Source organism: Aotus nancymaae, unplaced genomic scaffold (genome assembly GCF_030222135.1).
Source record: "Aotus nancymaae isolate 86718 unplaced genomic scaffold, 86718_ANA_hifiasm-v0.15.2.pri h1tg000108l, whole genome shotgun sequence".
Lineage (NCBI taxonomy): Eukaryota > Metazoa > Chordata > Mammalia > Primates > Aotidae > Aotus > Aotus nancymaae.
The window spans coordinates 41,921,638-41,943,789 of NW_026988523.1; the positions used below are offsets into that span (position 1 = coordinate 41,921,638).

At 33.2% G+C, this 22,152-nt stretch overlaps 1 protein-coding gene across 1 annotated transcript in view; it reads left to right on the forward strand.

Annotated features, from left to right (window-relative positions):
- Positions 1-22,152, forward strand: part of NUF2 (NUF2 component of NDC80 kinetochore complex) — a 34,355-nt gene that overhangs the window by 6,406 nt on the left and 5,797 nt on the right. Inside the window, exons 4-13 of the mRNA XM_012468890.2 lie at positions 688-764; positions 1,302-1,363; positions 9,342-9,439; positions 10,590-10,663; positions 11,964-12,060; positions 12,948-13,010; positions 15,918-16,055; positions 17,858-17,998; positions 19,984-20,159; positions 21,451-21,586. Of these exons, the coding sequence (XP_012324313.2) occupies positions 688-764; positions 1,302-1,363; positions 9,342-9,439; positions 10,590-10,663; positions 11,964-12,060; positions 12,948-13,010; positions 15,918-16,055; positions 17,858-17,998; positions 19,984-20,159; positions 21,451-21,586 (1,062 nt within the window). The remainder of the gene's footprint in view (positions 1-687; positions 765-1,301; positions 1,364-9,341; positions 9,440-10,589; positions 10,664-11,963; positions 12,061-12,947; positions 13,011-15,917; positions 16,056-17,857; positions 17,999-19,983; positions 20,160-21,450; positions 21,587-22,152) is intronic.

Genomic DNA, 22,152 nt, shown 5'->3' on the forward strand with positions numbered 1-22,152 from the left:
TATGGGGATTTTGTTGTTGTTGTTGCAGTTCTGCTTACAATGCGTTACTGGCTTTTAGGATAGGAAGTTCTTGACTTTATTTTTAACAAAGACATAAAATTTTGTCACTTACAAAACTTTTCTTACTTTTCAAAGACATAAAATTAATGTCACTTACAATGGGGTCTTAGGCATAATAATGGTTTATACTGATAGCTTTAGTAAGATGAAAACCATAGTAAAAGACTTAAATGACACAGATTATAGATGCTGTGCAATTGTTAAAGATTTATAGCTTTGTCTTCAGAGACTGTAATAAACAATAGCAAAGACTTCATATTCTCTTCTCAGGAAGAACTCCAAAAGTAGAGTAGAAGATATGCAGTAAGATTGAAACCATTGAAATGAGGCCACTGAGCTTTTAGCAAATTAGGTGTTTGCAAAATACTTGATGTTTACTAAATGCTAACCTTACTGCATTTTTAAAAATTCATTTAAAAATCTTTATTAAGCACCTACTATGAACCTAGCATTAATAATAATGAAACCCTGGATTTATACTAGGATATGTATTAAGGTTTTTAATTTAATGATGATGGGTTAATATATTTTGATCTTAATCTATTGTTATGGTTTCTTATGGTTGAAGATTTTTCTCATTTTGTCTAACCAATGTGTAATATCGATTTCCTGGTTTATTGCATTTAGATGCCAGTGAACTCTGAAGTCATGTATCCACATTTAATGGAAGGCTTCTTACCATTCAGCAATTTAGTTACTCACCTGTGAGTAAAGAGTGATTTTTATTATCTTAGTCTACATTCATATTTGTATTACATTAAGCTTTCTTAATAACATGATTTTCTTTGGTAAGGAATACCTACTATTTTTCTCTTCATTCCATCCCATATCCATTCAAAATTTCAAAATTGTAGACTTCCACCAAACAGAACTGCCTCTAACTGTGGCACTTTCTCAGCATGTTTTTAATTGAAATTCTAAGATACTGTAAGTCTAAAATTGTTTACCATCTTTGTGTAGAGGTTTGAGTTCTTAAAATGTCTTGGTGTCACTAAGATTATGTACTGTTTATTAGAATCTGTAACTATACTTTAATATTACATGACTACATGATTAATATACAGAAAAAATATATTTCAGTGCTGTAGGTTTATATATTATAGTAGACTTCCAGCTTTGTCCACTGACCTTGAGAAATATATGCAGAAATCTCTTTTTGAAAATAAGATGTTTATATCCTATGGCTTATTATTTAATGTGCAAAATACTTTTCAGTAGTCTTTCTGTACTTTATCTTCAAGGGACTCATTTTTGCCTATCTGCCGGGTGTATGACTTTGAGACTGCTGATATTCTATGTCCAAGTAAGTGAGAATTTAAAACAATTTTAATGTCTGGCTTCAATCTACCATTTCATCTTTCCATCAGTAAACGTAAAAAAAAAAAAAAAAACTTCAAGGAAATTGACTTTAGAAAGTATATCCCATTTTTAAGGATGAATTTTTAATATCTTCTTGGATTTTTTTCTTTTTAGGAGCCACAGAAAAGCTGTTTTTCTGTTTTTGTTTTTAAATTCCTTCCATTTAAAAAAATGTTCTATAAATTTGGGAATATGAGTACAAATAATATGCAAATCTGATGTTGCATAGTGGATTCATCATACCAATTTTATCAAATGTAATAAAGAAATTATTTTAGCATTAATAAGAATAGTCATGATATTATATTAGAATGTAAAACTCTAAGCTTTAATTGTCCCTTAATTCGACTGATATTTATCCATCAAGTTATTGTAAGTTAAGAAATTTGGTGTGTTTATTAGGCTATTCTTGCATTGCTATCAAGAAATACCCAAGACTGGGTAATTTATAAAGAAAATGGGTTTAACTGGCTCACAGTTATACAGGCTATATAGGAAGCATGATGCTGTCATCTGCTTGCTTCTGGGGAGGCCTCTGGAAGCTTACAGTCGTGACAGAAGGCAAAGGGGGAACAGGCATGTCACATAGCCAGAGCAGACCAAAAGCACATGGGAGAAGCTGCCACACACTTTTAAATGATCAGATCTTGTGAGAACTCACTCACTGTAGAGAGGACAGCACCAACCATACTCTTACTATACAATCCAGCAATCATGCTTCTTGGTATTTACCCAAATGAATCGAAAACTTATATTCACACAAAAACTTTCACACAGATGTTTAGAGCAACTTTATTCATAATCACCATAACTTCAAAGTAACCTTGGTGAATGAATAAACTATAGTATATCTAGAGAAGAGAATATTATTCACCACTACAGAGAAATTACCTAGAAAGCTATGAGAAGACATAGAGGAACCTTAAATGCATATTACTAAGTGAAAGAAACTAGTCTGCAAAGCCTACACAGCCGTATATCATTCTGGAAAGGGCAATATTGTGGAGACAATGAAAAGATCAGTGGTTTCCAGGGGTTAGGGGTGAGGGAGGGATGAATAGGATCCCTCTAGCACTAAGGATTTTTAGGACAGTAACAATACTCTGTATGCTACTCTAATGGTAGATACTTGTCATTATCCATGTGTCAAAACTCAGAATGTACAGTACCAAGAGTGAACTCTAATATAAACTGTGGATTTGGGGTGATAATGATGTGTCAGTGCAAGTTCATCAGTTGTAACAAATATATACCACCCAGATGAAGGAAGTTGGTGGAGAGGAGTTTGTACATGTGTTGGAATTCAAGATATATGGGAACTATCTACTTCCTATTCAGATTTACTTTGAACTTAAAACTCCTTTAAAAAAGGAAGTATATTAAAAATTAATTGTATATTTATATGAGTCTACTTTTGAGCTTGCTATTCTACTCCATTGATCTGTATGTGTATCTTTATGTTAAGCAGTACTTTGATTACTTTAGCTTTATAATAAGTTTTGAAATCAGTGTTACTCCTCTAATTTCTTCATCTTTTTCAAGATATTTTGGTTATTCTAGTCCTTTGCATCTCTGTATGTATTTTAGTATTTTCAGTTTATCACTTTTTACCCTTCTTCCTCTGAAAAAGCCATTTTGATTGAGATTACTTTGAATGTATTATTCATTTTGAGGATACTTGACAATTTAATAATATTGGGTTTTCTGGTCCATATGCATGGTATATCTCTGCATTTATTAAGGCTCTTAAATTTCTCATAATGATGTTCTATAAATTTCATAGTGCAAGCCTTGTATAATAAATTTTGTTACATTTATGCCTAAATCAAATTTTTAGTGTTTCTATAAATTTAATTTAAATTTTTTTGGTTAGTCATTGTTAGTGTAGACAAATACAATTGATTTTTATATATTGACCTTGCTAATATCAATTATTATTTTACTAGATTTTTTTTTTTGTAGATTCCTTAGGATTTTCACTATTGACAACCATATTATTTGAGAACAAAGTTTTAGTTCTTTTCTAATCGGGATGCCTTTTATTTTTTATTTTTATTTTTTTCATTTCTGCACTGACTAGGACTTCTAGTATAACGTTGAATTGAAATGATGAGAGCAGTCATCATTGCCTTTTTCCTGATCTTAGGGGGAAACCATTTAGTCTTTCATTATTAAGTATTAGTTGTAAGATTTTCTTAAAATTTTTTTTTTTTTTTTTTTTTTTGAGACAGAGTCTCATTCTGTTGCCCAGGTGGAGTGCGGTGACATGATCTTGGCTCACTTCAGCCTCTGCCTCCTGGGTTCAAGCAATTCTCCTGCCTCAGCCTCCTGAGTAGCTGGGATTACAGGTGCGTGCTCCTACGCCCAGCTACTTTTTGTATTTTTAGTAGAGACGGGGTTTCACCATGTTAGTCAGGCTGGTCTCAAACTCCTGACCTCATGATCCACCCGCCTCAGGCTCCCAAAATGTTGGAATTACAGACGTGAGCCACCGTACCTAGCCAGATGTTTTTTATTAGAATATGCAACTTTTACTTTATTTCACTGAGAGTTTTTTTTTATCATGAAGGGTATTAAATACCTTTTCTGCCTCTAGTGAGATAATCATGACTTTTCTCTTTTAATCTAGCAAATTACATTATTTGATTTTTGAATATCAAGACAGCCTTGCATTCAGGATGTGCCGTTTGGTTATGATATATTTTTAATATATTGCTAGATTTGATTTGCTAATATTTTATTAAGTTTTTTTTTGTCTCTGTTCATGATAGATATTGTTCTGTAGTTTTCTTACAATGACACTGCAGTGACTGATCTGAATATCAGGATATACTAGTCTCTTACAATACATTTGGAAAGATGTCCTCTTCCACTTTTGGGAATCTTTTTAAAATTTGTATTATTATTATTGTTTTTTAATATTTGGTAGAATTTACCAGTGACTCCATCTTGGATTGGAGTTTTCTCTGTGGAATAAGTTAAGAATTTAATTTCTTTAATATGTTAAGGGTTATTCTGGTTGTTTATTGTCAAAACTCCTCAGTGAACTTTGGTCATTTATCTTTTTAAAGGAATTTTTAGGTTGATGAATTTATTAACATAAACTTGTTCATGATATTCCCCTATTATTTTAATGTCATTGGGGTAGGTAATAACATCTTCTCTCTCATTTCTGTCATTAATAATATGTTTCTTTACTCATTTTTTTCCTAACCAGTCTGGTTATCAGCTTATCACTTTTCAAAGAACCAGCTTTTGACTTCATTGACTTTTCTATATGTCATTTCTGGTTTATTATTATTATTATTATTATTATTATTGAATTTTGAGCTTATTGTTTTTCTTCATGGTTATTTTGGGTTTAATTTACTCTTTTCTTTTTTTTAAGGCAGAAGCCGAGTCCATTAATTAGATACCTTTTTTCTTTCCTAATATAGGTATTTAGTGCTGTAAATTTTCCTCTAACACTGCTTTAGCTGCATTCCCCAGCTAAAGGGGGATGTTGTGTTTTTGTTTTTATTAGGTTCAAGATATTTTCTAATTTCTCTTGATTTCTTTTTTCATGTATGGGTTATTTATAAGTGTGTTGTCTACTTTCCAAATATTTGGGGATTTTTCCTTTTACTGATTTGTTAAAAATTTTTTGTGATCGGAGAATATACTTTGTATCATTTGAATCCATTTAAATGTATTCAGACTTATTTTATGACCCAGAATATGGTCTGTATTTGTTCACTATGGTGACTGTAATAAATTACCACAAACTTGGTGACTTAAGATAACATACATTTATTCTCCTATAGTTCTAGTGGTCAGAAGTTCAAAATTGGTTTCACTGGGCCAAAACCAAGGTGTTACTAAAGCTGCCTATTTTCAGATGGCTCTAGGAGGGAGTCAGTGTCTTTGCCTTTTGTAGCTTCTAAGGTTGCATTTCTCAGCTCATGACCTCTTTCTTCAAAGCCAGTAGTATAGCATATTTAAATCTCTCTCTGCTTTCATGGTCACATTGCTTTCTATTTTCTGTCTAGAGTTCAATCTTTCTCTGCTTTCCTCTAATAAGGACGCTTGTGATTGCATTTAGGGCCCACCTAGATATTCTGCATTAATTTTCAAGATCTTTAATTATACTTATAAAGCTATTTTGCCAATAAGATAACATGCACAAATTCCAAGGAATAGGACCTGAACATCTTTGGGTGCTGTTATTCAGCCTGTCACATGGTCTACCCTTGTAAACATTCCATGAGCACTGCTGTTGATGAGTGGAGTGTTTTAAACATGTTAATTGAATCCAGTTGGTTAATAGTGTTGTTCAAGCCTACTGGATCCTTACAGCCTTTTTTTTTTTTTAACTGGTTGTTCTGTTGAACTGTTGATAGACAGTTGTTAACATCTTCAGGTGTGATTGTGAGTTAGTCTGTTTTGCCTGTTCTTTTTATTTTATGTACCTTGAAGCTCTAGTTTTAGAAGCATAAACATTTAGAACTGCTATATCTTCTTGATGACATATTCTTTGTTCTGAAATATACTTGATTTGGTATTAACATAGCTACTTCAGGTTTCTTTTGATTAGTATTACTATGTGTATCATTCTTGTAACTTGTGTCTTTATATTCAAAATGAGTTCCTTGTAGGCAGCATATGATTAGGTCTTGCTTTTTAAATTCCACCTTGCTATCTGTCTTTTAATCGGAGTCTTAGACCATTTACATTTAGTGTTGTTATTGATATAATTGGGCTTAAATCCCCTTATGCTGTTTGTTTTCTCTTTGTCCTGTTCTTTAGTCCTGTTTTCCCCAGTTCCTACCTTATTTTGGTTTATTAAAATAAATTTTATTTTATATAATACTGTATATGAAAACTATATTCTATCTTGTCTGTATTATTGGCTTATCAGCTATATGTGTTTTTTAAATGGTTTTTGCTCCAAGGCTTAGTATATATGTATATATCTTTAACATACCATTGTCTATCTTCAAATATATTATACCTTACAATAATATACCTTTATTTTTTCTACTACTGGTTTTTGTGCTTTTGTGTCATAAATTTTACTTTTGCAGATATCATATACACCTTACTTGATAAACGATTTGCATGAAACAGTTATCTTTTAAAGGATTTTCTATTTTAACATTTAAAAAATATATGTAGAGGATGCAAGTTCAGATTTCTTACATACATATTTCATAATGGTGAAATCTAGGCTTTTAGTGCACCTGTCACCTAAGTAGTGAACATTGTACCGAATCAGTAATTTTCCAACCCTCATCTCTCTCCTACCCTCCCACATTTTGTAGTCTCCAATGTCTGTTCTACTTTGTATGTCCATGTGTACCCTTGTTTAGCTCCCACTTTTAAGTGACAATGTGCAGTATTTGACTTTCTGAGTTATTCCACTTAGGATAATGGCCTCAAGTTCCAATCATATTGCTGCAAAAGACATTATTTCTTCTTTTTAGTGGTTGAGTAGTGTTCTATGGTATATGCATACTATATTTTTTAAATCCAATTCTCCATTGATTGACACGGGTTCATTCCATATGTTTGCTATTGTGAATAGTGCTACAATAAACATACAAGAGCATTTATCTTTTTGATAGAATGACTTCTTTTTCAAAGGGATTTTTTATATGAGGAAAAATCTCTTTTATATTAACTCATGTTCTTTGAAGTACACCAAATTTCTATCTTGGTATGATTTTCCTTACACATGAAGGATTCTATTTGATACTTCTTGTAGTGCTGTTTAAAAGCCTTTATTTCACTTTAATTTTTGAAAGGTATTTTCCTTGAGGCCAGGTGCAGTGGCTCTTACCTATAATTCCATCACTTTTTGAGGCCAAGGTGGGAGAATTGCTTGAGGCCAAGAGTTTGAGATCAGCTTGGGCAATATAGCAAGGTCCTTTTTCTACAAATAATTTAAAAAATGAGCCAGGTGTGGTGGTACATACCTGTAGTCCTAGCTGTTCCATCAGCTTAGATGGGAGAATCCCTTGAGTTCAGGAGTTTGAGGCTGCAGTGAGCTATGATTGTGCCACTGCACCCCAGCCTGAGCAACAGAGTGAGACCCACATCTTTTTGAGAAACACTCAGTCGCCAGGCTGGAGTGCAGTGGCACAATCTTGGCTTACTGCAACCTCCACCTCCTGGGTTCAAGTAATTCTCCTACCTCAGCCTCCCGAGTAGCTGGGATGACAGGTGTGTGCCACCACACCAAGCTAATTTTTGTATTTTTAGTAGAGAAGGGGTTTCACTATGTTGGCTAGGATAGTCTCAATCTCTTGACCTTGTGATCCACCCACCTTGGCCTTCCAAAGTACTGGGATTATAGGCATGAGCCACTATGCCATTTTATGTAAGGGATTGATGCATCCATAGACTTGGGTTCTCTAGACATCCTGGAACCAATGTCCAGCAGATACTGAGGGACTACACTATAGAATTCTTAGCTGACAATTTTTCAGTGCTTTAAAGATACTGCTCCATTGTCTTCTGGCGTGCATTGCTTCTGATGAGAAGTCTATTGCTTTTCTTTTCTTTATTTCTCTCTACATAATGTGTTTTGTTTTCTTCTATGGCTGCTTGTAAGATTTTTTTTTTTGCCTTATAGCTATTCGCAGTTTTAGTATAATGTGACTTTTGGGTGTTTTTTGGTTTTTTGTCTGTTTTTCTCTTCTTTCTTCCCTCCCCCTCCACCCTTGCCCCCCATTTAGATCTGTTCACTTCCTTGGATTTCGTTATTGTTTTTATAAAATATGGAAAATATTCAACTATTTTCTAATAGTTTTTTTGTCGCTTCTTTTTGTAGGATTCCAATTACACATTAGTTTTGCTGCTTGATATTGCCTCCCAGCTCATAGATATTGTATTCATATTTTTCTCTCTGGCCTTTATTTAAATAACTTCTATTATGTCTTCAATTTCATGAATCCTTTTATTTTAGGTCTAATCTACTGTTGTTCCCATCAGTGTAATTTTTATTTCAGGTATTTTTCAACTCTAAAAGTTTAATTCAGATCTTTTTTTAAAAAATCTTTTATTTCTTCATAGTGCTGATTCTTTTCTCTGCCCTCTTTATATATTTATTAAGGCTGTTTTTATATTCTTATCTACTAAATCTATTATCTATGTTATTCATGTTTTTTTAATATGTTTCTGTTGATTGATTTTATTTTCTTATTATAGGTCATGTTGTCCTTTTTCTTTGCATGTCTGGTTATTTTTAGCAGATGGCAGACATTGTGAATTTTACATTTTTGGTTGCTGGATTTTTTTTTTTTATTTCTTCAAATATTTTTGGTTGTTTTCCTGGCCTTAGTGGTTTCTAAATATTCATGAACTAATTAGTACTCAACTGAGAACTTGAGGGGATTCCTCTACAGATTTCCAGAACTCTTTCTCTTTGCAGCTTCCTCCTCTCTATACTCAATTCCACAAATCCTAGTTGCTTTGCTTCTGCAAACTCTAAACTCTATCTTCTTCACCCAGCAAGGCATGCAAGTTTTGTTTGTATTCTTTTTCTCTGGCGTACAGCCTAAAAACTCTTCAGTCGTGGGCTGGTGCATTAATAGGGTTCACCTCATTTGTTTGTCTTTGAGATTGCTGTCCCATATTGCCTGTTGTTCAGCATCTAAAATTTTTGTTACATCATGAATTTTTGTTTTTCTAGTTTTTTAATATGGGTGGGTAATTCTGGTTTCTGTTATTCCTACATGACCAAAAGTGGTTTGCCATTTTTTTTTTAAGTTACTAATACAAAGATAATTCTTATCTTTAAGTTAGAGCATATTTTCTACACTTCTTTATATCCTATACAGTTATATATTATGAGCAGAGTATATCGTGAAAGAGAATGAATTTTCATTTTCATATTATGTTGGTTCAAAGATTTTTTTAAAGAGTCTTGCTTTCTATTTTAGAAGCAAAACGGACAAGTCGGTTTTTAAGTGGCATTATCAACTTTATTCACTTCAGAGAAGCATGCCATGAGACGTATATGGAATTTCTTCGGCAATATGTAAGATTTAAGTATGTTTTTAGATTACATGCCAGATCAGTAACATTATTTATGAAATTTTAATCTGTTTTGAAATGATTGTCACAGATAGCAAATTGCTATATTGTCTTTAGAATTGAATTTATTTTAATATTTATATAAACTTGCAGATTTTAGTTACTGGAAACCATATCTCAGAGTGGGATTTTGTTTGAAATTTGGTAACATTATTGAGAGGCTGAGTTTTGTTGGTTTTAAAATCTTGTAGCAGAGGCTTGTTTTCCTCTATTAGGAATTGTTGGAGAAGAGAATATTGATATGTTTACATTTTTTTCTTTGCAGTTTGCATAGATAGTGTAGCTTTCATTACATATTTGAGGTTTATATTTGCCTTTTAGATAATGGCCTAATTGGACTGCTTGTCGTGGTGTTTATCGTGCTTGCCCAGTATTGAATTGTAAGATTCAGTCCAAGGCAATCACTTTAACAGATAGAAACTCATTTTCCTTCTATCAACAATTTAGAGAATTTGGGAAGATTATGGGTCATCTGTGTGATTTTTCCCATTTGTCTTTAGTAATGGGGTACCATACTCTTAGAAAAGCACCAGAGTAACGCCAGACAATTAGACCCTAGGCTCCAGCTTCACTGAGCTATATAGATCAATACTTCTTTGAACAAATCACGCTAAGCTTATACCTTCTAAACATCATATAATCTTCAAAGGTTATGACATTCATGTGTTGACATACACACACTCTCATGACTTTGCTTGGTTAATTACTCCACTATCTTTAAGACACGGCTCAGACATGTATCACCTCTACAAAGCCCTATCACCCTTCTTCCCAGCCATTACCCAAGATGTCACTCTTGTTTGTTCCCATTATATTAAAAATAACAAGCTATTTTGTGGGTTTTTGAGACTTAGCTACTTAAGTTCAAGACCTATAAGTTAGTCTTCTTGAGAATTCTCAGTACCGAGCTCAGGGCCTATGATGAGAACTCAACATTTGTGTTAAGTAAAGAAATTCCTAATTCATTTGTCATGAAGGCCTAACTCTGTCTTAAATTTCTTATTTCTGATGGTTAAAGCTATAGTGTAAGCATTTTGGACACACTGATTTTGTTGAAATGCACTAATATGAGATGATTAAAATTGCTTTAATAGAAATCCTCTGCGGACGACATGCAACAGTTAAACGCTGCACACCAGGAGGCATTAATGAAACTGGAGAGACTTGAGTAAGTGGGAGATTTACAATTAAGATAAATGCAATTTCACAATGCAAAATGAATTGTAAGTAGTATTGCAACCCTATAGTTTACCTTAAGTCTCTGTTATCTTCCGTAATAAATAGCAGAGTATTTGAGTTTGCCTTTTCTAAAAAAAAAAAAAAAGAAAAAGAAAAACTAGTTTTTCTTCTGTCTAACTCTTAACTATGTAATACATTCTTTAGCTTTTTTTGTTGTTGTTAATGTGTTAGCCTGACTTGTTTAAAGTCATTAGCTTACTCTCCTAATTTATATCTGGAATATTGTCTTATGTAGGTGAGCAATAACTGAACTGTCTTCCTTCAGATCAGTTGATTCCATCAAATGTTTACTTCTACAACAGAATTTTTTGTTTATTTGTGTTGTTTTTGACTTATGGGTAATGTAGGGGAAAGAATCACTCAACAGTTGTGATTTCTTGGCCCTCCTTATATATATTGATTTTGAGCAGGATTTTTAAAATGTCTTCTAATGTGTAGATGTTTTTGAGGTTATCTATTTCAGGTGAGAGATTTTTCTAACCTGCCCCTGGTTAACATTGCCTTTACAGGCAGCAGTAAGCTGAAAAGACTGGGGACAGGCAGACATTAGACTACAAAAGGGTAAAAGATACCACAAACTCAGTCAAAAGAAGAATGACAAGGTGGAGAGAATATTTTCAGTACATGCCACAAAGCAAATATTACAACTGTGATAAATTCAAGTTGTAATATTTCTAATATACAAAGCAGCCCTACAAACTGATAGGAAAAGGATTACTTTAAAAAAAGAGACAAAGGCTATAAACAGAGAGTTTATATAAAAACAGCTAATATATCAGATAGGTAAAACTATTTGAAAACATTCATATAGAAGAGACTTGAACATGTGTAAGTGTTTTAAGGAAGGACTAGTGGCAGAAGAATGGATGATATGGGAGTAAGAGATGTGAGGCGATGATAGCCAGTGTAGAGGTAGGGAAATCAGCATTATTACTGGAAGGAATACTATATTCATTTTATTAGGAGGAAGTTAGAAAAAGTAGGTATGTATGTGGATGGATCCATAGATTTTATGATAGAAAACTGAAGGAGCTCATTTGATTTTTATTTTCGCCCTGTAGTAGAGACCAGATCATTCAGTTTAAATGGTCACATGAAAGGGTGTAATTCAGAAACATAAAAGTAGGTAATTTCTTCATCTAAGTTATTTGAGGACAAGTATTTCATTTTAGCCTTTCAAAAGTGAAGAACTCAATAAACAGTATTTTAATCTATTTTGCTGTCTTAAGTTCTGTTCCAGTTGAAGAGCAAGAGGAGTTCAAGCAACTTTCAGATGATATTCAGGAGCTGCAGCAATCGCTAAATCAGGATTTTCATCAAAAAACGGTATCTGTTGTGAGGCACCTTAAAATTAAAAAAATAAAATTTGTTTGTAGATGTGGTGGGACATATAGTGGAGGTAACAGAACACTGCATTCTCTATTACTAAAGAAAAAGAATATATTTCTGTGCCCATTTGTACCCCTTATGATGGATACATACTTCTCTCAACCATCTAGAACCATGATGGCTTTTGTTGCCGAAGTTTTTTGTTATCTTATTGAATAGAATTTTTTAGGGTTCTTCTAGGTCTAATTTCACAGCTTCCAAACCATGCGTTGTGGCACCCTCGATACTGCAGTAAACTCTGAAGAATGCCTCCAAATATCTTAAATTTTCAGGAGAAACACTGTGGTAGTCAGCATCTGTCATATCCTTCTTGAATTCAAGGTAGTTCAATTTCAATATTTGGTCACGTTTTTTTCATACCCTTGTGAAGCTGGGTTTTGGCATTTGCTGTGATAAAAGCAAGTGCAATGTGAAAATCATTGTAGCACAGTAAATGAGAATATCTATATTCAGTCTGAAATACACACTCCAAGGTATGTGAATTTATGCAGTGCCAATAGGTACATACATCTAATTAAGAACTTGAGGTTATTTAAGAACAAAATAAAAATTTTTCCTTTCAACTTATATATGTATTATTTTTCAAAGGGCTACAACGTTAGGACATAAATACTTACGCCATTATTTGGACTTAACTACTTAGTAAAGGAAGTCTTAGATTTTTCTTTTGGATTAGGAGCATCATGAACAGAGAAAGTCTGACGAATATCTGATCTAACACATTTGACTCCTTTCTTACCTTAATTATATTTTGAGACAACAGTGAGTGGCTAAATCTAAATGTTTTGAATCATTATAAAACATTTGTTTGCTTTTTCCCTTAGACAGTGCTGCAAGAGGGAAATTCCCAAAAGAAGTCAAATATTTCAGAGAAAACCAAGCGTTTGGTAAACATCTTTTCTTTTCACCAGCATTTAGAGTTTGAATATATATTGTGTGGAGGAGTATTTTAACTGTGTGTGTTATTCCAACTTAAATAAAATAGCTGACTATTGTTTTATAAAATATCAAAACACAGAAATGTATGAAGAAAGGAAAAATCACCCAAATGCTCACTATACAATCTGATCTATATCAAAGATTGTATTTCCCATGCAAACGTAAATATACATGTGTAATTTTACATAAATGATATTATGCTCAATACATCTTACTTTTTTCCTCACTTAGCAATACAGTACAGTTATGAGTTTTAAATAGATCCTCATTATTAATGCTTGCATCTAGTTGTGCATTATATGTATGTGCTATCATATAGATCTTTTTAATCCCCTATTGATAGACTTTTACTTTTTTTGCTATTAAACAGAAATATATGTGTATGTGTATTATATGCATACATATGTACATACATATATCTACAATAGGCTGCTTTTATTTAAAATAAATTTTTTGTTTAGGATTTCTGGATCATAGGAAATACACATGTAAAATTGACCAATGCAGCCAAACTGATTTCTAGAAAAATACCAATTTATATTCCTACCATTAGAACATGAGACTGTCCCTTTTTCTACACCCTTGCCAGAATTGGATGTTTTCAGGTTTTTAAAATCTTTGTTACTTTTATATTGAAAAAAAAATCTTGTTTTAATTTAATTCTTTTAATTCTAGTGATTTTAGCCATCTTGCTCAGTGATTTCTTGTATTTCTTATTTTGTAAATTGCTTGTTTGTGTACCTTGCTTATTTATTTATTTAATATTTTTGAAATGGAGTCTCACTGTTTTGCCCAGGTTGGAGTGCAGTGGCTCAATCTCAGCTCACTGTAACCTCCACCTCCTGAGTTTAAATGATTCTCTTGCCTCAGCCTCCAGAGTAGCTGGGATTACAGGCGTCCACCACCACCACACCCAGGTAATTTTTTTGTATTTTTAGTAGAAGTGGGGTTTCACCATGTTGGCCAGGCTGGTTTTGAACTTCTGACCTCAAGTGATCCGCCCTCCTCAGCCTCCCAAAGTGCTAGGATTACAGGCGTGAACCACAGCGCCTGGCCGCTTATTTATTTTTTAAGAAACTCCATGAATTAGGGATTTTAGTTTTCTTTTTATTTTTCTTTCAAATTTATAATTTTTTTCCCATTAAAAGTTTTATGTTTTTATGTAGTAAAATTTGTAGATATGGCCTTTATGGTTTTTTACTTTAATTCTGTATATAGAAAGGCCTGCCCCATTCATCAGATTATTTTTTTAATACTATATTTTCTCATTGTATTTTTCTAGTTTTCTTATTATTTTAACATGTATACTTTAGATCCTTGAGAAACTTACTCTGGTATTATATTTTTCTTATTTTTCTACCATTTTTTTAAATTGGCAAATGCTTTCCTCTGAGTAGTACTTACTATGGCTCAATTTTATTATTTACTTCTTTCTGTCCCATTTAAATCCAAGTTAAAATAAGCACTTCGTACTTAATCAAGTTTAGATGTCTTATAAAGGGAGAAAAGTGATGAAAGTTAACAGTATTGTAAGGCAAATAACCTCTAATCTTGTAGAGGATTAAAAGAGAATAGTGTGGTGGTTTGCAGAACTCTAAGAATAAAATAACAAAATATACAGAAATTATAGGAATGCATTAATATCTAACATTCAGTTTTGGCCTCTGAGTTAGCTGATCAAAAAGTAAGAATCTTTTTTTTTTAAGTTAAAAATATTTAGGCAAATTACACAAGCCATACCATAATACATTCCTGTTATGAAATAGTCTCTCTTTACATAGACATATACATACATATATATGTATATATAGGGAGGTGAGTATACATATATACATATATATATGTAGAGAGAAAAGGGTACAAAATGTGAAAGGTCTTCTTCTCTCAGCCCATTTTACCTTGAGGTAATACTGTGCCCTTTTTGCATGACACTGTATGCATACACATATAGATGCACATAATCATGTGTCACTATTTTGTTGTTCTGTTTTTATAGAAATGTATTTGTGTTATATGTTGATCTGTAAATTTGTTCTTTCACTTAATATTTCTGGAAAATCTTTCTTGTCAGTACATAGAGTCATAAAGGGTCCAAAAACAATGTAAATACAACTTACCAACAAATATCTGGGAAGAAAATTCATAGAAATTTTTTTTTACATACTTTCAGACTTACAACAAATTTTCAAGAAGATTTCCAGTTATCCTTCACTTTGATTCTTTGAATAGTTACATTCAATTTTGAAATTCAGGAGAAGGGAATTGTTTTGATTCAGCAAGTATGTATTCTGCACCTTCTCAGTGCTGTAATTTTGTTTGGGTACTGGGAGAATCAAAATAACTTTTCACAACTCCAGTTTGCTCAATTTTGAAAGACATGTTAAATATATAATTAGAGAGTTGCATGTACAATAGTTGTACTATTTAAAGAAGAAATGTAGAGAAAATGGGAGCAGGATTTTGAGGGATCAATACAAATTTAACCAGCGGACAGGAGTGGAATGATGATATTCTAGGAGGACCCTACTGGTCAAAGAAAGATCACTTATATTTGTCTAAACATAAAATTAGTATTACCAGATTATAGGGTGCAGTACAGAACTGGTGGAAGATGCAACGAGACAGGAAGAGAGTAAGAGCCATGTAATGAAAGGCTTTGATTGTGCTGTTAAAGAGTTTGATCTTTGGCATGTAGACAAATGTGAGCAATGAAATAGGTAAGTGATGTGTTCAGAATTTAATTTTACTCCCATTACAGAGAACATGGACCTAATTTCTTTGTTCTTTTCCATTAGAAGAATGTTAAATTGCCAAGTTTATTCTTATATCTAATATATAAAAATTTTTTTCAACAGAATGAACTAAAATTGTCAGTTGTTTCTCTGAAAGAAATACAAGAGAATTTGAAAACAAAACTTGTGGATTCTCCAGAGAAGCTAAAGAATTATAAAGAAAAAATGAAAGATACAGTCCAGAAGCTTAAAAATGCCAGGGTGAGTTTTCTTTTTATGTTAATGCTTTTGTATCTTTTTAAAAACAAAATTTTAGCAAGTTCTTGTTTAATTTATTTGTTAATTTTTGGATTTCTGAGTTATCTATACTCCCCTTCCTCTTAAACTTTTTTGACATTTCCAATCTGTAGCTTTTCTCTAAAGTGGATATGGGGAAAATAAATAGAATTTCAAGACATTTGTTCAATTATGCAACAGTTTTTTGAGTCTTTGCTCTGGGAGATCAAAACAGAAATGCTGTGTCCTTGTGAGACACTTTATTACAAGGGAGAAAAATATTAAATAATTTTACAAACAATTATGAATTACAATATATAACAAAATATAAGGTATACATGTGTGCAGATGGGGTATATGAGAAATCTCTGTACCTTCTGATTAATTTTGCTGTGAGTGTCAAACTGCTTGAAAAATTAAAATCTATTAATAGTATCAGAAAGAGAGGAAAGAAAGTATAGAGTGCTTTGAAATAATGTAATAAGGGGAGCCCAGTTTAGTCTTGGACTGGAAGTACAGGTAGAAGAGGGACAGAAGACTGCTACCATTCTTCAAATGGTAGCATAAAAAAAAAAAAAAACACTTCTTTTTAAACATAGCAGTACCAAAGCCCAATTCATTGTGTTTGGAAGAACATTCAAGGCAGAGGAAACAGCATATGTGAATTCTGTGGGGCAGTAGGGAGTAAGGTCTGTTCAAGATTATGGGTTACTATAGGAGATGAATTGGCGTGGTGCAAAACAAATTTAGAAGTGGGTAGACAATTTAGCATCTTTTGTGAAGCAAGGTTTTGAAACTACTAATTTTAAAAACATTTGTGGTTTATCTTTGAATTTGTTATCTAATTCATTCTTGAAAGTTAAGATTATCACACAAGAATAGACAAAGATCACCAGAACAGAAATGAGAACCCAGAAATAGGTTTGAGTATTAATGAGAAAAGGATGATTTATTTAAGAAACAGTTCTGGCTCAATTAGCTGTTCATCTAGAAGAAAAGGGAGTTGGGCCTACACTTTGCTCTTTTACAAAAATAAATGTTATATGGATTAAAAATTTACATTAAAAATTTTAAGTTTTACAGATTTTAGGACAGCATTTATATAATCTTGGACTGGGATAGATTTTTTAAATTAAGATTAGAAACAAAATCTATACAGAAAAGTAGACATGTTAGAACACAAATACAATGCATATGAAAGGTAGAGGGATTATATCCATGATTTGCAAAGAGTATTTACAAATTAGTAAGAAAAAGGTAAAAAATAAGGTAGAACATGGGGTAGGCTAGTGGAGATAAGGGAAGGAGTCTTTGTATTGTTACCATGGTTGTGGTAAATATATATTCATTTTGCAATTTTAGAGGAGTTAATCTTTTTAAAAGAATTAGCTGTAGTAATGGTAGTTATTTTATAAATGAATAGGAAGATTATAAATGAGTAATACGATGGATTGCCCAGGAGTAATCAGAAATAGTTTGAGTATTAGCAAAATAAACTATTATAATATCATCATGAATAACTTTTGGAAGGTATTTCAGTGAGTAATTTAGTAAAATTGTGGCAATTTTCCTTTGTTTGAAGATACTTGGCAATTAAAAAACAATTATTTGTGCTTAAACGCATGTCAGTAATAGTGCTGTATTACTGACCTAGAAATTTAATTGTTCCCTGCTTTTAAGGTTTCAGTATTAGATGCAGAAATTATTTAAGAGCAAACAAATTGATATTACTGCAGCTTCATAAAGAAGAATATCAAACTATTATCTTTGTTTTTTGTCTTTCAAAGCAAGAAGTGGTAGAGAAATATGAACTCTATGGAGACTCAGTTGACTGCCTGCCTTCATGTCAGTTGGAAGTGCAGTTATATCGAAAGAAAATACAAGACCTTTCAGATAATAGGGAAAAATTAGCCAGTATCTTAAAGGAGGTTTGTATTATGTGGAATTTTTATGTCTTCATTATATAACAGCTTACTATAGTTCCTTGGATTTTGCTTTCACTTCTTGTTACTGTTTTCCTAAAGAATAACAGGGTCATTCTACAATATAATAGATGTGGCGGTGTATGCCTGTAAAAAGACACTTTTCTTTTTAAACACAGCAGTTACAAGACCCAATTTTTAACCTTCAGATGAAGTTAATAATAACTAACTTAGCACATTGCCATGTGTAGTTTGGAAAATAGGACAGTAGCTCCTCCTTATCCTCAGGGGATTCATTTCAAGACCCCCAGGGGATGCCTAAAACTGTGGATAGTAACAAACCCTATATATATGTTTTTTCTTATACATATATACCTATAATAAATTTTAATTTAAAACTTAGACACAGTAAGAGATTATCAATAATTACTAATGAAAGAACATTTATAGCAATATACTGTAATAAAAGTTATGTGAATGTGTCTCTCTCTCAAAATATCTTATTGTGCTGTACTCACCCTTCTTCTTATGATGATATGAGATGATAAAATGCCTGCATAAAAAATTGAAGTGAGATATTGTTAGGCTACCATTAATCTTCTGACCATACATCAGAGTAAGGATTGTCTGCTTCAGGTGATCCTAGATCCTCAAGGCACTGTGATGTTGACAGTAGGATGTTGATTACTAAAGAGCAAGTAGCGTATGTGCATGAATGTGCTGGGCAAAGTGATGAGTCACTTCCTCGGTCAGGGCTGCTCATGGTGACTCAAGCCTGGAATCCCAACACTTTAGGAGGCTGAGGCAGGAGGACCATTGAGGCCAAGAGTTGGAGACCACCTTGAGCAACATAGCAAGATGCTATCTCTACATGGTGCATGTCTGTAGTCCCAGTCACTTGGGAGTCTGAGGTTTGAGGATCACTTAAACTCAGGAAATCAAGACTGCAGTGAGCTATGATCATTCCACTGCACTCCAGTGTGGGTGACAGAGTGAGGCTCCATCTCAAAAGCACACACACACACACACACACACACCCCCCTAGAGTGGATGGAGTATGATGGTGTAAGATTTAATCACACTACTCAGAATAGCACACAATTTAAAACTGATGAATTGTTTATTTCTGATACTTTCCATTTAATATTTTTGGACCACAGTTGACCACATGTAACTATGACCATGGAAAATGAAGCCATGGATAAGGGGAACTACTGACATGGGATTTTAAATTTGTTCTACCAGTTGGAAATGATATTACCATCAGAAAGAAAGTTCCAACTTAGTGTCCAACACTGAATGTAGGACTTATAGAGAAATTTAAAGTTTACCACATAGTCTTCTACCCTCAAGAAATGAGAGCTGATGGCAGCTTCACAGGCTACAAGCTTGAAAATCCTTTTTCACTTCTTAACTTGCTCATCCTCATCCAGACTGCGCCTCCAGGATCACTAACGTTACATTTGATAAACAATTTCTTTTTTGAGATAAGTAGGAATGAGAAGGTGAGATTGCCCCAGGCATTCTTTCCTAACCACACAGTACCCTCATCCGCCATCGAGTCACCCAAAAATGATTACTGCTTTGAATTGCTTCTAGCACCTACCCTTTTCCCTTTATATTTACTACTTTAGTTCAGATCCTATGCCCCTCAACTCTTGTATCTTAGCTAATCTTAGTTCAGATCCTAAGCCCTTCAACTCTAGTCTCTTAACTAATCTTCTTAGTACGTCTCCCTTTCGGTCTGTGCTGATACCATAACATGGTGAAAACACCTCTCTCGTTGTCATGTCCTTTCTCAGCATCTCCAGTGCCTCCCTGTTGTCTCTTTTGGTTCATCTGCATTTTTCTGCTGGGTTTTCAGGCTTTAAATAGTTTTATCTCTTTTTAAAATTGTGTTTAATTATAGTTCATCCTAGAAAATATTCTCTCTTTGTATTTATAAATCCTAATTGGTTATATTGACTTTTAATACTTCTTATAAAACACAGAGCCTGAACTTGGAGGACCAAATTGAGAGTGGTGAGTCAGAACTGAAGAAATTGAAGACCGAAGAAAATTCATTCAAAAGACTGATGATTGTGAAGAAGGAAAAACTTGCCACAGTACAGTTCAAAATAAATAAGAAGCACGAAGACGTTAAGCAATACAAACGCACAGTAATTGAGTATGAAGTTGTTTTCGATTTTAGTGTATTAGAAAGTAATTATGAGGGCCGGGTGCGTTGGCTCACGCCTGTAATCCCAGCACTCTGGGAGGCCAAGGCGGGTGGATCACAAGGTCAAGAGATCGAGACCATCCTGGTCAACATGGTGAAACCCCATCTCTACTAAACATACAAAAAATTAGCTGGGCGTGGTGGCGCGTGCCTGTAGTCCCAGCTACTCGAGAGGCTGAGGCAGAATTGCCTGAACCCAGGAGGCGGAGGTTGTGGTGAGCCGAGATCGCGCCATTGCACTCCAGCCTGGGTAACAAGAGCGAAACTCCGTCTCAAAAAAAAGAAAGAAAGCAATTATGAAAAGCAGATACATTCCCCCTCACCCCCCAGGATTTCAAAACTTCTGTATTTTCAAAGAGTTTAAACAGTTTTATCTTTATTTCACCTTTGGTTGACTAAAACAGATGAGTTAATTATGAAGCTTATACTCCCAGGTTAGATTTTGAGGTATCTTAGCTATCTTTGTCCTAGATACATAGTTCCAATTCCTTTGCATCGTTCTTCAGAATGGTTCTGATGCTACTGATTATTTCAGTGCACTTTAGAGATAGTGGTCTAGACTTGCCTCAGAATGAACTAACTGGCCTATCTTATAGTCCAGCTGGTTTGTAGAGTTACAGCATTTGTGTTTTGACAAAAAGTCTTATATTCAGGTAAGAAGTAATACTTTACTAAGTATATAAGTATGTTTTTAGCTGGTATGTTGGGGTACTTTATTGGTAAAGTACCCATCCGTTCTAAGAATGTGTTTTTAAAATATCTGCCCCAGATATGTCTGATGTCAATCCTTCAGTTCCTAAAAGGTACGTTAGAGATCATCTGAGTATTTCCTTCAAACTTCCTCATGGAGATGAAAAAGGACAGAACCTGAGGATTTTGTATTTGTTGCCAAACTGCCTTGTAGAAAAGTTAAACTGATTCACATTCCCACCAACAGTACCTAAGTATGTACAGCTGGAGAAATGTAACTTAAAAATCTTCATTTTATTTATTTACTCATTCGCTAACCCACCATTGAGAAAAAAAAATCTCATTAATGGGAGAAAGAATTCACTCTGTGTTATGATGTGATTATATCACCATACTTTGGGGGTTTCATGCATTTGCTTTTGTATCTTGAGAAGAGTTTTAGGTTTGTCAAATACTGACACATGGTCACTTTGGAATCAAAACTAGAATTGTGTTTGCCTTTTTAATTGCTAAAGAGGATTAAATATTAGCTGTCTCTATTTTCTTTTAGGGATTGCAATAAAGTTCAAGAAAAAAGAGGTGCTGTCTGTAAGCAAGTAACCACAATTAATCAAGAAATCCAGAAATACAAGTTTGAAATTCAACAACTAAAAGATGCTACTGAAAGGGAGAAACTGAAGTTCCAGGTGAATACGTGTTCATAAAAACTTAATTTCAGATTATCTCATATGTATTTGGTTGTTAACTAAAACAAAACAGCTTACTTGGTCTCTGTGTATAATGAGACTTTTAATGATACCTAAACTTTTTTACTCTTTATTTTTGTTTTGAATATATCTACGTGAAGCTTCATAAATAGTCCTAAGTTTAATGAGACCAGGCATCTTGTGTCCTATATTTTTATATTTAAAAATGCTAGTACAATGCTAAACATAATATGTTTACCTGTTTCTATCCTTTTAACTGCCAATGTCTCTAACAAGTAGTCTATTCCTGATATATTAATTATATATTTATTCTCTCCTTAACTTTTGAAGTTTGATTTATATCTTCAAGAGGGTTCTACCAGAACAGTTATTCAAACTGTCAGAAATTACCAAAAAAAAATCACTATTTATTATGCAAATTCCCTTAGCCTCTTTTTTTTTCATTCTTCATCTTGTCTACATTGACTCCTTAGATAGAAGTTTCCAAAATCTCTGATACCTGATAAATATTTAAACATTTGCTGTCATTACTTTCTGCCATGCAC